The 15133-nt window shown below is 39.9% G+C and overlaps 1 protein-coding gene across 1 annotated transcript in view; it reads left to right on the top strand.

Moving 5' to 3' along the window:
• Window positions 1-15133, top strand: part of vwf (von Willebrand factor) — a 128113-nt gene that overhangs the window by 98853 nt on the left and 14127 nt on the right. The window contains 6 exon segments of the mRNA XM_072241674.1: window positions 973-1122; window positions 4636-4749; window positions 5044-5227; window positions 6292-6332; window positions 10149-10256; window positions 12538-12636. Coding sequence (XP_072097775.1) covers window positions 973-1122; window positions 4636-4749; window positions 5044-5227; window positions 6292-6332; window positions 10149-10256; window positions 12538-12636 — 696 coding nt within the window.

The following is a 15133-nucleotide window of genomic DNA, read 5'->3' as shown; positions in this document are numbered from 1 at the left end:
ATGTGGTATATTTGGATTCCAAGATAAGGTACTGCATGAAAGACTTGAATGTAAGCTAAGGATGCATAGACTTGGGGATAATGCATTAGCTTCGGTAAAGGATCAGTTAACCAATAGATGGCAGAGAGTTGGATAAATGGGTTTTTCTCTGGTTGACAGTCATTGGGTAGCAGAGTGCCACAGTGGTTGGCTCTGGGCCTGTAAATGTTTATGATGGACATTAACGATTTGGAAGAGGGACTGAGGGTAGCGTATTTAAGTTTGCTGATGACACTAAATTGAGCCGGAAGAGCAAATTGTACAGTGGATACAGAAAGTCTGCTGAGAGATATCGACAGGTTAAGTGATTGGGCAAGGATCTGGCTGATAGAGTACAGCATTGATAGATGTGAGGTCACCACTTTGGGAAGGAAAAATAGAAGATCAAATTATTATTTAAATCATGAAAGATTGCAGTATGCTGTGGTGCAGAGGGACTTGGGAATGCTTGTGCATGAATTTGAGCAGGTTGATTTGCAGTTACAACAGGCTGTCAGGAAGGTAGACGCAATGCTGACCTTCATTGCCATAGGGAGTAGATTTATGAGTAGGGAATCTATGTTACAACTGTACAGAAGACTGGTGAGGCCACACCTTGAGTACTGCATGCAGTTCTATTCTTCCTAATTGAGGAAAGATATGCTGGCTTTGGAGGCAATGCAGAGAAGGTTCACTAGGTTCAAAGCAGAAGAGGCTACCATATTAAATATATTTATGACACAGTTAAACAGAGGTTTGAGTAGCAAGGGAATTAAAAGTTATGGGGAAAAGGCAGATGGGTGCAGCTGAGCCCACAGGCCAGATCAACTATGATCTTTTTGAATGGTGAAACAGGTACAATGGGCCAGATGGCAGAATACTTCTGCTATTTCTTAGGTTCATATGTTCCAAGGTATATTAAGATACGTGGCATTTGTTACTTTTCGTGAACAGGTTTGTGTTCATAATGATGTGGCCTACCTGGTTGGGAGAACTTGGGAGGAATCTTGTAAGGAATGTTCCTGTACCAGCACAAAGGACGTCGTCACAGGGCTTCATGAGGTGCAGTGTGTTGCTAAAACCTGTAACACAAATTGTCCAATTGTAAGTAAGAACATATCTGACTTTTTTAATTTGACTTAATTTGAACTTGGAGGGTACTTATGGTTTAGAATGTTGTAGCCTATTAGCAAAATATAGCTGAATATTCAATTCATGCAAAATCAAAAACCAGAGCTGTCAATATTGGCAAGGTCACATGTGAGATTTGAAATCAACATGTATAACAAGGACTTCAAAGGAAATTTATTATAAATATTTTCGGCTAAATAGCAATGACTGCATTTGCGTATCCTGAACATGGGGTGAAGATTCTCTCTAAATCTTTGATATTCATGTAAGGACATTCTCTCTAAAAACAGCATATGGTATATGTGACAAGAGAGTTATTGGCCTCACTTCGCGCCCCCTTGTATTTGCAAAGATCTATCCTTGGGCTCCCATATATTACTCACTTACATTCTTCCATTAGATAACCATGTACCAAAATAAGTCAGGTTCCATATATGCACCAACACTCATCACTCTCAATCCTTCCTCTCACTTCAATTTGTCAAACTAAGTGGCTGACCTTCAATTCTGATTGGTCAAGATTTCTCTCTACAATAAATATTGGGATGACTGAAGGAATCTCCTTTGTTCTCTACTTTCCCTTTGTCAGCCTGCTGGCTATTTTGGATTCGGCCTCAGACCATTGTGTTGTAGCTCTGAACAGCACTCTGACTCAAGATCCATGTTCGTCAATTGCTCTATCATCAACTACAAAATATTCACTAATCCAACTCAATCGCAGCCCATCAGCTGCTGAGATCCCCTTACTCATCTTCTTCATTCCAACATGGCCATGGCCAGCATAAATTTGTGTCCCATCATAACTTGGGTGACCCAATCCAATTTCACGTTCATCCCGCTTATCCAAAATCTATGTACAGTTTGTTACGTTTACAAATCCCACCACAGTTTAACCACTGCCTATCCCTGGAGTACTCTTCTATTTCAGGATTGAAGATTTCCTCCATATTGTGTCTAGTGGCTCCAATGTGGCCTTGTCTATATTGGTGAGACCCAATGTTCCCTCTAATTTGTACTGACCAGTGTGAGCAAAAATCTTGTGCAGTGCAATTTTTTTTGCCCAGTGACAGCAACATGTGTGCACTAACTGATTCAACAAAAACAATATAAGTAAGCCAATTCTAAGATCTGCAGACAAATCATTGCAAATCCATGGTGTCAACACCATCTACATCATAAAAGAGAAAAGGAAATGTGATTGTGTACGATTGTGAAATATACTTAACATGACAACAAGGTAGCGGGTGATAACTTTTGTGCACAGTTTAAATTCCTTTGTGCACTAGTAGCAAAAGATGTGTGCATGTGCACGTGTACACACCTTAGAGGGAACATTGGTGAGACCCCTCATAAATTGGGCGACTGTTTTGTCAAGCACCTCCATTCCATTTTCCTAAAACAGATATTCCCAGTGGCCAAACATTTTAATTCCAATTCCCATTCCCAATCCGACATGTTGGTCCATGGCCTCCTCTTGTGGCACAATAAAGCCTTGCTCAAGGTGGAGGAGCAACATCTTATATTCCAACCTGATGTAGCCTCCAAGCTGATGGCATCAATATCGATTTCTCCTTCCAGTTAAAAATGTTTCCCTCCCACTCCCTTCTTCTATTCCCCACTCTGGCCACTTACTTCTTCTCACCTGCTTATCACTTACACTGGGTCCCCTCATCCCTCCCTTTCGCCTATGGTCCACTCTCCTCTCAACACAGATTCCTTCTTCCCAAGCCCTTTACATTTCCTACTGACCTGGCTTCACCTATCACCTTCTTGCTGTCCTTCTTCCCCTCTCCCACCCTTTTATTGTGGAATCTTCCCCTTTCTTTCCAGTCCTGAAGAAGAGTCTTGGGCTGAAACGTCATCTGTTTATTCATTTCCCTAGATGCTGCTTGACCTGTTGAGTTCCTCCAGCATTTTGTGTGTCTTACTCTGGATTTATAGCATCTGCAGAATTTCTCATGTTTATGACCTCCAACTCTGATTTTACTGACATTTCCAATTCTTTGCATTGATAATCACAACTTCAATTACCCAAGTCCTAGTTCTGGAATTCCCTCCCTAAAGCTACTGCCTCTCCACCTCTCTATTAAGATGTCCATAAGTGTCCATATTTTTGACAAAATTGGTATGTCCTTGTTCTGATTTCATCTAAATAACTTGATCTTCAATTTTGTTTGATAAGGTTTGTAAGATTCGATGTAATCACAAGTTGTCAATTTTGGAAGCATCTCCTTGACCAACAAGAGGAAATGGTTGATGAGTTTTTGATTGATGACAGTCCATTTGATAGAATGTAGAATGACATCCCATATTAGGGTAATAACTTCTTCTTTGAGTTTGTCACAATTTTGACATCTGTGAGGTGCCCACTTGATATCTCACTTCACTGTACATTTCACGGTATGTTTCCATGTATTTATGTATATATGACAAATAAAGCTAATCTAAATCTAATCTATGTCCCCCTCCCAGACCAGGAAGATGAAGCTATGAATTTGTATCAGAAAGTTTCTCTCCACCAAAATTTAGAACCTCAGCAGGATTACAATCTGCTCCTTGTTCCCTTTCATTGTCATAAGCCCCTTTCAGCCTCTTGCTGGTCAATAGTTAACTGTAATATGAGCATAAATTTGTGCCTTAGAGTCAAGAGAAAGATGGCTGCATCCAAAATTCTGGGTCAGTGAAGAGATTCCTCAAAGTGTTCCTTTCACTGGGACTTATCTGTTTTTCTGTCCTTCCTTGCTTCTCAGAAGGAGGGGCCTTGAATATTTAAATGACTGTTTTTGACTGTGCTGAAAAATCCATGCTTATCGTGTTTATTAGCTAGTTACTGGATATCTTGTGCTCTTTTCACTCGCCACCTGTTTTCTAAGTCCTAAGCTATCTGTAGGACCTCATCCTTCAAATGACTATAGGCTTGTTTTATTTTCAATAAGATGTGGTAAGATTTTCAATCCAGACACACCACGCATTCTTATTAATTAGCTTCTGGATCTCCTTATCATCCTGATTAAATAGGCCTTGGTGCTTTCTAATAGAGAAGTTTTGCGTAACTTTTCATAAGTGCTAATTATAGTGGACTTCAGGACCCTGTGGGCCTTTGTTGGTTGGGAGTAGATTAAGCACCATGAATACTTTGTGGTCTTTTTTGGTTGGGAGATAACAGGTTGTCTATGAGATGCCTACTGAGATGAAAGGTACCGGTGTTTGGTATATTGTAGCTCATGATAGTACAATGTGCCAGTTAAGGTAATCAAATGAAAAACAAAAGACTAATGCATCATTCATTATCTTGATATTCTCCATCTCCAAATTCATATCAGGAGGGTGGATCTGACAGCTGAATACACTTTGATTTACAAAGAGCATTTAGATTGGTCCTCAGAAGGAAATGTTGAATCTGAGTCAAAACAATCATATGCCCTGATTAAAACAATTAAACCAGAGCTTAGATTGATTCCATTGTGTGTAACCTTTCTCCTGTAGGGCTACACCTACAGAGAAGAGGAGGGTGCTTGTTGTGGAAAATGCAAGCACACAGTGTGTGAAGAAAGTATCTTACCAAGAGGTGATGCAGATCCTATCAAAATAATGCATCGGGTGAGTGGGCAGGACCCTTTCTGAAATGTTTTCATTAGTACATAGGACCTTTAAGACATGTTCCACAATATGGTGAAGTAATTTTTATTTTGACATTTTAGTATCCTTTGACACATGAGTCTGAGGAGGTAAAGTCCATAATGTCTAAGTATTTTTTAGCAGACTAATCTGGACATAATTTTGCATAGCTGATATTAATCTGAAAGTAATACTCCTTCAATGTATTCAGGGGCACATCTTTTGACACTTGCATCTTACGCCCGTGGAATGTAACATCTTGTTGTTATCTTGCAGGCTGGTGATCAGTGGGTATCCTCTAAAAATCCATGCATTATGAATGAGTGCCTGGAAGTCAACGGGGAAGCGGTTCTACATGAAAAGAATCGGTCCTGCTCCCATATTGATGTGCCTAAGTGTCCTCTGGGTTATGAGCTGCGGTGTGACCAATTCATAGACTGCTGTCCTGTATGCCAATGTGGTGAGCTTTATAATATAGGCTCTTCTTCTTTTGATGACACACATCCTTTATGGCAAATATTTGATAAGGCTGATACACCACACTGCTTTAAAAGTATAAAACATGCCAAGTGCTGTTACGGTAAATTAAGAGAACACGTCTCATGAAGCTTTCATCCATTGAAATCAGTAGGAGCAATCACAAGCCGCACTTCCTGGAGAGGCTTGCTGAGAGACTACGAATTTGTTATTAATTCTGAATTACGGAATTGTCTCTTCTACCCTACAGAGTACATATAAAAAAGCTAAAAAATTTGCAGAAGCTGAAAATGCAAAATTAGAACAGGAAATGTGGGAAAATCTCTGTAGGTCTGTGGAAAGAGAAACAGTTAACGTGTCATAAGATCTTCTTCAGTTCCAATGAAGGGACAAGAATGTGAAATATACTCCCTGTTTCTCTTTCTACAGATTCTGGCTGACCTGCTGAACTTTTTCTGTTTTTAATACAGAGGCAGCGTTGACACAGGGAATTGGTACTAGCCTAAGTTCCCTTCACTTCTGTTGACTGTCACTTATTTATATAAAGCATTGTTTGTTCATGGCGTTATTAGGAAAAGTTTGCTGGACTGAGTTACTGGGGTCGATCGGTTATAAATGGCACAAATGTCTTCAGCTGAAATGTTTCAGGTTGATGAATGGAAGTTAGATTTTCAATCTTCCAAATCCTTTAAAACCTTCAGGCGGAATGGGTTCCTGGGACGTGATGAGACCTCAGCTGCTCCCAGGGATGTAAGCATGATTATTTTGCACCAACTAGAACCTGAACTCATTCCTCTCCCCCTTAAATTGGTCTTGCAATTATAGCATCAATATTAAATGCATAAAATAATGAAGGACATAAATTACAAATCATGACCCCTCCTGAGCCTATTTCATTACAACTTGTTCAATCAATAAAATGCAGTTATTAATATTAGCATGCCAGGGGGAAAATTGTGTAGAATTCACAGTTTAAATGTGGATGCCATAGGGAATTTGCGCAAGTACTATTAATAATATTTCTGTTAATTAATATTTATGTTTCAGTTCCAGGAAGTGTTTGCTTGCTAAATGGATCCACCATTGCGGTAAGAGAAGGGCTGGTTATATTATTTGTTTACCATTGCTCTGTTGTATATAATGCAACAATAGCTGTGCTTTGGAATGAAAAGTTGAACGTTGAAATGTGAATCTTGATGGAAAGAATGAGTGAAGATATGAATCAGGCAACAGTAGCTGTCTGAAGCAAATTTGAGTTCAGAAAGCTGTAACTTAAAGGAAAAAATGAGATGAAAAAGTTAGATGAAAATGTAAAGGCACACAACTGGTAGTAGAACTATACGATGGGCACAGGTAAAGCAGGAGGAAACAATATGTTAAGGACTGGTATGGAGAAGAAGACTTCTGCTTGAGATAAACAACATTCTCTGCTACATTTGGCCCCCAATATTTTGAAAGCTCAGTATCAGTTACAAACAAGAGAAAACCTGCAGATGCTGGAAATGCAAGCAAGACACAAAAAGTGCTGGAGGAACTCAGCAGGTCAGGCAGCATCTATGGAAAAGGGTAAACAGTGTTTCGGGCCGAGACCCTTCATCAGGACTGGAGAAAAAATGATGAGGAGTCGAAGTATAAATTTAGGGGGTGGGGGGATGAAGAAACACAAGGTGATAGGTCAAACTGTGAGGGGTGAAATAAAGAGATGGGAAATTGCTCGGTGAAAGAGATACAGGGCTAGAGAAGGGGGAATCTGATAGGAGAGGACAGAAGGCCATGGAAGAATGGGAAGGGGGAGGAGCACCAGAGGGAGGTGATGGGCTGGTAAGGAGATAAGGTGGGAAAAGGAAAAGGGGATGGGGAATGGTGAAAGGGGGAGGGGATCGCATTACCAAAAGTTCAAGAAATCGAATTTATGCCATCAGGTTGGAGGCTACCCAGACAGAATATAAGGTGATTCTCCTCCAATCTGAGTGTGGCCTCATCACGACAGTAGAGGAAACAATGGACTGACACGTCGGAATGGGAATGGGAAGTGGTATTAAAATGGGTGGCCACTGGGAGATCCCATTTTTTCTGGCAGATGGAACGTAAGCGCTCGGCGTAGCAGTCTCCCAATCTACATCAGGTCTCATCGAGATACAGAAGGTCACACCGGGAGAACTGGATACAGTAGATGACCCCAACAGACTCACAGGCGAAATGTTGCCTCACCTGAAAGGACTGTTTGGGGCCCTGAATAGTAGTGAGGGAGGAGGTGTAGGGGCAGGTGCAGCATTTGTTCCACTTGCAAGGATAAGTGCAAGGAAGATCTGTGGGGAGAGACGGATGGACAAGGGAGTTACATCGGGAGCAATCCCTGCGGAAAGCAGAAGGTGGGGGGGGGGGAAAGGAGGGAAAGATGTGCTTGGTGGTGGGATCCCATTGGAGATGGCAGAAGTTACCGAACACCCCCTCCTCCCAGTTTCACCTATCACCTTGTGTTTCTTCCTTCCCCTCCCCACCTTCTTACTCTGACTCATCTTTTTCTCTCCAGTCCTGTTGAAGGGTCTCAGCCCAAAACATCAACTGTACTCCTTTTCCATAGATGCTACCTGGCCTGCTGATTTCCTCCAGCATCTCATGTGTGTTGCTCAGTATCAATGTTTGATTTTGCCTGTTTGATATTGGTTTCCACGTGGAAGTAATGTCTATCTCCATCATTTCTGGCATTTCCCATCAAAATGCCCGTTCTCTTATGTCCAACATTCTGCAGGAATTAACGATTCATCTCTTGGGAATTTCGACAAGCAATCTGTCATAGAGAATTAAAAATAAGTCCATGTTTCTCTTTGAATTTTTTTTTCATGAAAATATGAAAGGTAAAAAAATAAAACCTGGGAAAGCTGAAAATACTTTGAAGGTTTAAAAAAAAACTCCTGCTTGGATGGACAGCTAGTCAGAAGTAAGAAGTCATGTAAGGAAATAAAATAATCATGTCCAAGCAGACAAGGAAATGTTTTATCTTGCAAGTTCTTTTTCCATTCCTCCTTGTGTGAGTTATCAATAACTGCTGCCGTTTAGAATCCTTTCCGGACCAAACTGTTCTAAGCAGACAGAATGAGATGAAGTGGACAACGGTTGCCAGACACTCAAATCTTTTAAAATAAGCAGTCTTCTGAAATAAGGTGATCTTGCCTATTACAAAATCAAAATACTGCAGATGATGGAAATCTGACATTTAATGCTGCATCCAGTGAGTAAATAAGTTAGCATTTCACGTTTCGGGTTCTGACTGGAAGTTCATCTCCATGAAATGTTAACCCTTTCTCTCTCTCTTCAAACATGATGCCTGACTAGCTGTGTGTTTCCAGAACTCACGTTGATTTTGTTCACACCGGGATCTTGCTTCACTTGAATTTGCCTCATATTTTTATTATTATTAGAATGAGAAGGACCAGTTTTTTAACTGACTACATAGAGTTCACACCATTGAAATTACTGAAGCAGTGAAACAAAGTTGTTTATTTGTTACGTGTTTCAGTGCAATGCGTGGGTGGCTTCCGAACAACCATCTCTACATAGAGGGAGATTTTCTACAACATATTTTGGAAATTGATTCACTAAATTGAGAAGTATGAAACACGTAGTTAATTTGAGCAGAAACTTGCACTTTAAAAATCACCATTTGTTCTGTTACTGCTATGAACAGAGTTTAATAATTTCATGCTTCCAGTTGGTCAACTTCCCACCAGGAGAGCATTTATGCCCTGCATCTGATGTGATTAGAAGTCTGACAATCACATAGAGTACTTCTGACAATCGTACACCAAAGTTCAAATCTGAGTGGTTTTGGAGGGACACAGTAATCACACACATATGTACGTATACACAGATGTGCAGGGTCCTGAATTTCCCAACAGGCAAATTTCAACTATTTCTTTGGAAGTGCTGTTTTATTCTGCAGAAATAACAGCTCAATGAAACTTTTTTTTACACAAAGATAACCTAATAGAGGAGGTGAAAAGAGACCAAAACTTAATGTAGTTTATTATCATGAACTCAAGCTGAGGAGAAACCGTGCCCTTAAATCCACCAAGAGCTTGCACTTTGTATTCTAATTATTAATGGTCTACCTTCGTTCCTTTGTATAAATTTCCTAGTGATAGAGACTTTCAGAATCATATTAATTACAGTCAGAAATTCAGGAAGACAATCATACTGAAGAATATTGATTTTTGATTTTGCCACACAAGTTTTAAAATAATTTTTATTATTTGGCATTGATCGTGTGGATAGCCAGAGGCTTTTTCCCAGGGCTGAAATGGCTAACACGAGAGGGCATAGTTTTAAGGTGCTTGGAAGTAGGTACAGAGGGTATGTCAAGGGTGAGTTTTTCACACAGAGAGAGGTGGGTGTGTGGAATATGCTGCTAGCCATGGTGGTAGAGATGAATACAATAGGATCTTTTAAGAGACTCTTAGATAGGTACCTTAGAAAAATAGAGGGCTATGTGGTAGGGTAATTCTAGGCAGTTTTTAGAGTAGATTACATGGTTGGCACAACATAGTGGGCTGAAAGGCCTGTAATGTGCTGTAGATTTCTATGTTCTATGTAATTTATAGCTACCTTTCCACCCTGCAAATTTTAGTAGCATTGCTTTCTCAGTAGAATCTTAAATTCATAGGCCCCTGTATAACTTAAAAAACTTAGCAGCTAATTTGACCACAGGACAAGTTATAATTGGCTAACCACAATAATTGTGGAGGTGTACTGAAAAGTTAAGATGCTGTTATTAAATATATACAAATGCATATTAACCAGCCATTCAAAGCAGAAAGGGAAGCCTTAACCTATCAAAATGACAAGCTCCTATGCTTGAGTGCTTCATGTTAACGTTAGTAAATTAACTTGTTCAATTTTCCTAGGTGGGAGAATCTGTGAAGGTCGATGACTGCACATTGTGTAGCTGCTCAGAGAAATTGAACAAATATACGCTCCAGTGTAGAACTACACGTTGTGCAAGTTGCCCTGATGTAAGATAACATTTTATTGTTTATTTCTATTAATGATTTCATTCTAGTGTCCTTAATGCATGGGGAGGTAGAGGAGAGTAACCTAATTCAAACTGGCCATTCAAAGGAATGGGTAGCGTATTAAATTAGGTGGCTATTTACCAAAAAGCCACACAATGTAGCGTGTCTGTGATTATCAGATCCCTTTATTTCCTTTTAAAAAAAATCAGGGTTGATATTCAGATTATCGGAGAAGCAATATAAGGCAAGTTTATCTCTGAATACGCTGTAAATCATCCCATTGACAACGTGCCAGCTGGAGAGGAGAATACCCTGACATGGAGCAATAATCGACTTGATGAAGCCTACTGGGCAGTTATTAACCTTGAAACTTTGAGATATTTAGATCATTGCCAATAGAAAAGAAACAAGAAATGGTGAATTCTTAAAAATACTGTTTTGGATGGGATGGGGTGTCTTTCTGCAGAAAAATGATCTCCCAAAATTAAATATGAAGCTGGTTTATTGGTTAAGTACTAAGCTTACACCATCATCAATGATGCTAAATGTATACGACAACGTTAGTTAAGCCCACAGGACGAAACTTCGAGAGCTGAGTTTAGTCAATGATTGATGCTGTCACATACAGTACGTTAATTCTGGCACCCAAAGATAAGTACCGTCGCTCACAAGATCAACGAAGGTGATGACCCAAGACAAATGTTTCCGACCTTCTCGTTGATTGCATGGCTACATTGCCAAACAAGCCTTTCCAATCAACTTTACACCAAGTTGTACCTCAAGCCTTGTAGATATAGTACAAGTAACAACAGCATTTCACCTTATTAATAGAACATGGGAATGGAGGGATTTTAATTGTAGCGGGAGTATATGTTATAACTTCAGGTACGTGTGCTCTTTTCACAGCCTAAGAAACCTTTATTATCTTGTGAAGTGTTAAATGATTGTCATTTCAAAGATTTTATGATTGATTGAATGTTTTCACTGAGTCATTAGACCATAAGACATTGGAGCAGAATTAGACCATTCAGCCCATCGAGTCTGCTCTGCCGTTCCATCATGGCAGATTTATTATCCCTCTCAAGACCATTCTCCTGCCTTCTCCCCGTAACCTTTGATGCCCTGATTAATCAAGAAATTATCAACCTCCGTCTTAACTATACCCAGTGACTTGGCTTGCACAGCCATCTGTGGCAATTAATCGCACAGATTCACAACCCTCTGGTTAAAGAAATTAGTCCTCATCTCTGTTCTAAATGGACATCTTTCAGTTCTGAGACTGTGTCCCCCGGTCCTAGACATTCACTCCACAGCCACTTTATTCAGACGTTTCAATAATTGATGAGTTGAACTGAGATCGTCCCTCATTCTTCTAAACTCCAGTGAGTACAGCTCAGAGCTATAAAACCCTATGTTAAATCTTTCATTCCTGGGGTTACTGTCATGAACTTCCCCTGTTTGGAGGCCTGTACAAAACTCCCATCAAGGTCTTTTACCTTTGCAGTTTCCTACCTTCATCCGCAAGAATTCTAGATCTTCTGATCCTATGTCACCTCTTTCCAAGCATTTGATTTTATTTTTTGCCAATAGGGCTCCTCCACCCCATTTGCCTACCTGCTTTTCTGTTCAGTATCCTTGGATGACTTGGGAATGCCCACAAGAACATACCTGTAATATTATTTAAACACAAACAACAGGAATTCTGCAGACGCTGGAAATTCAAGCAACACACATCAAAGTTGCTGGTGAACGCAGAAGGCCAGGCAGCATCTGTAGGAAGAGGTGCCTGGCCTGCTGCGTTCACCAGCAACTTTGATGTGTGTTGCTGCAATATTATTCTTCAGTTTAATTATTTATTTGATTTTATTTGTTGCAATAAGATTTAAAATGTTAAATTATTTTAATTAATTTAATTTTAAGTTCTCTTGTGTTTCTGAAAGGAATTTAAATCCATAGCATTAATGATACTTTTAAAGCCTTGTTCCTGGTGTCATTAGTTATCTGAAGCAGTTTGAAAATGTCCAAGACAGATCAGCAGCTCAGCCTCTTTGCTACACTGTGGAAAGTCCCTTCAGTGCTAAAACCTGTAGGGAGACAGTGAGGCTGATCTTTACCCAGGGAGTGATACTTGTGGGAGTACTATTCTACTCTACCAAGATCTAACCTATGGCCGTTAATATGACCACTGCATGCAGTTAATATTATTAGTGTTCACAAGCAACTATCATTATAAAGAAAATGTCTGTAATATTTTATGACTGTTATTTCTCTTTTGTTCCAGGGTTACATAATGAGAAAAGAAAATGGTTCTTGCTGTGGGACATGTGTGGCCACCGTGTGCATTATTAGTCTAAGAAATGGGACATTGGTTAAGTTAAAGGTTAGTATTCATAGGCACGATTTAAATACTTCACCTCAAAGTTAGTAAATTGTGGATTTAACCCTTCCTGCAGCTGTCTGTAATGAGTGTGTACATTCTCCCCATGACCAGATGGGTTGTCTCCTGATGCTTTGGTTTCCTTTCACAATCCAAAGATGTACTGATTAGTAGGTTAATCGATTGTTGTAAATGTTTCCATGATTAGAGTGGGACTAAATCGTGGTATTGGTGGACGGCATGGCTCCAGGAGCTGGATGGGCCTATTACATAATGCATCTCAATAAATATATAAATTTAACCATTTCCTACACCTCAGGTTCTTAAGATCCAAATCATTAATATACGTTTGTAGATGCAAGCAGTGGACCCAGCACTGATCCCTGTAGCGTACCAATAATTATACGCTTCCATTCAGAGGGGCAAATATCCAGTACCATTCTCAGTCTTCTCCCACTAAGCCAATGTTGCATCCAATATACTACTTCAACCTGAATACTTTATAATTTATACTTTATTGTCACCAAACAATTGATACTAGAACGTACAATCATCACTGCGATATTCGATTCTGCGCTTCCCACTCCCTGGATTACAAATCAATAGTAAGTATTAAAAATTTAAATTATAAATCATAAATAGAAAATAGAAAAATGGAAAGTAAGGTAGTGCAAAAAAACCAAGAGGCAGGTCCGGATATTTAGAGGATACAACCCAGATCCGGGTCAGGATCTATTCAGCAGTCTTATCATAGTTGGAAAGAAGCTGTTCCCAAATCTGGCCGTACGAATCTTCAAGCTCCTGAGCCTTCTCCCAGAGGGAAGAGGGACGAAAAGTGTGTTGGCTGGGTGGGTCGTGTCCTTGATTATCTTGGCAGCACTGCTCCGACAGCGTGCGGTGTAAAGTGAGTCCAAGGACGGAAGATTGGTTTGTGTGATGTGCTGTGCCATGTTCACGATTTTCTGCAGTTTCTTGCGGTATTGGACAGGACAACTTCCATACCAGGTTGTGATGCACCCTAGAAGAATGTTTTCTATTGTGCACATATAACAATTAGTGAGGGTTTTAGGGGACAGGCCAAATTTCTTTAGTTTTCTCAGGAAATAAAGGCGCTGGTGGGCCTTCTTGGCAGTGAACTCTGCTTGGTTGGACCAAGTCAGGTCAGTTGTGATATTGACCCCGAAGAACTTAAAGCTTTTGACCTGTTCCACTTGCGCACCACCGATGTAAATGGGGTTGTGTGGTCCGCTACTCCTTCTGAAGTCAACAACCAATTCTTTCATCTTGCTGACGTTGAGGGATAGGTTATTGTCTTCGCACCATGCCACCAGGTTCTTGATTTCCTCTCTGTACTCAAACTCATCATTACCCGAGATACGGCTGCCAAGAAAATGAACCTTCTGGACCAACCTCTCTCTGCCTTTCCTTTATTAACTTTCTCTGTAACCTCCTTCAGAAAGGTTAGTTTGACTCAAACTACCATGCACAAAACTATGTTGATTATCCTAACCAGGTGCTGTCTGTCCTATACTTTTACAGGTATATCCTATGTCTTAGAATACCTTACAATAATTTTCCCATTACTGACATCAAGCTCACCAGCCTATAATTCCTTAGCTTATTCTTAGAGCAGTTCTTAAATAACGGAACTACATTAGCTATCCTCTGGTCCTCCTGCAGCTCACCTGTAGTTAAGAAATTTTAAATATCTCCGCCAGGGCCCCTGAACTTTCTGCACTAGCCTCCCAGAAGATCCATAGGGACACTTTGTCAGATCCACCTTATTTAATGATAACAAATAATGATAATAAGTACTTTATTGATCCTGAGTGGGAAATTATTTTGTTACAGCAGCAACATTTAAAACAGACTTTGCAATAATAATAAATATAATAATATTAACTGATGATAAAGTACATAATAGTATACACAATAATAATTTACCAATTTGCAAAAATAATGTACGAAATAATAAAGCAGAGACTATCGCACTATGATGTGTGTTTCCTGTTGCACAGAGATGAACTGTTGTATACGCTTACTGCATTTGGTAGGAAAGATTTTCAGAACTGCAAGCAGAACCTCTTCTATAATTGGGATTCAGTCCATGACTTCACTACTGTTTTGCCTCGGTTCTATAGACTCTGTGCCTGGTTCCTGAGAAAATATAGATGCAAAAAATCCATTTAAGATCTCCCCATTTCATTCAGATCCATACATATTGTAGATGAGTATGCTGATATTCAAGTGGACCAATTTTGTCACCTGCGATCCTTTTCTTCTTAATATGTCCACAGAAATTCTTGGGATTCTCGTTCAACTTATCTGCCAGAGCAACCTCATGCTTTCTTTTAGCCCTCCTGATTTTTTTCCTAAGTGTTCTCTTACATTTCTTACACTCCTTACATGCCTCATTTGTTCCTTGCTGTCTATACCCACTAAGCACCTCCTTCTACTTCTTAACCAAGGCCTTAATATCCCTTGAAAACCAAAGGTCCCC

This window comes from Mobula birostris, chromosome 23 (genome assembly GCF_030028105.1).
Source record: "Mobula birostris isolate sMobBir1 chromosome 23, sMobBir1.hap1, whole genome shotgun sequence".
NCBI classification, from domain to species: domain Eukaryota; kingdom Metazoa; phylum Chordata; class Chondrichthyes; order Myliobatiformes; family Myliobatidae; genus Mobula; species Mobula birostris.
The sequence above is the reverse complement of the archived record's forward strand: the minus strand, read 5'-3'. Positions and strand labels throughout refer to the sequence as shown.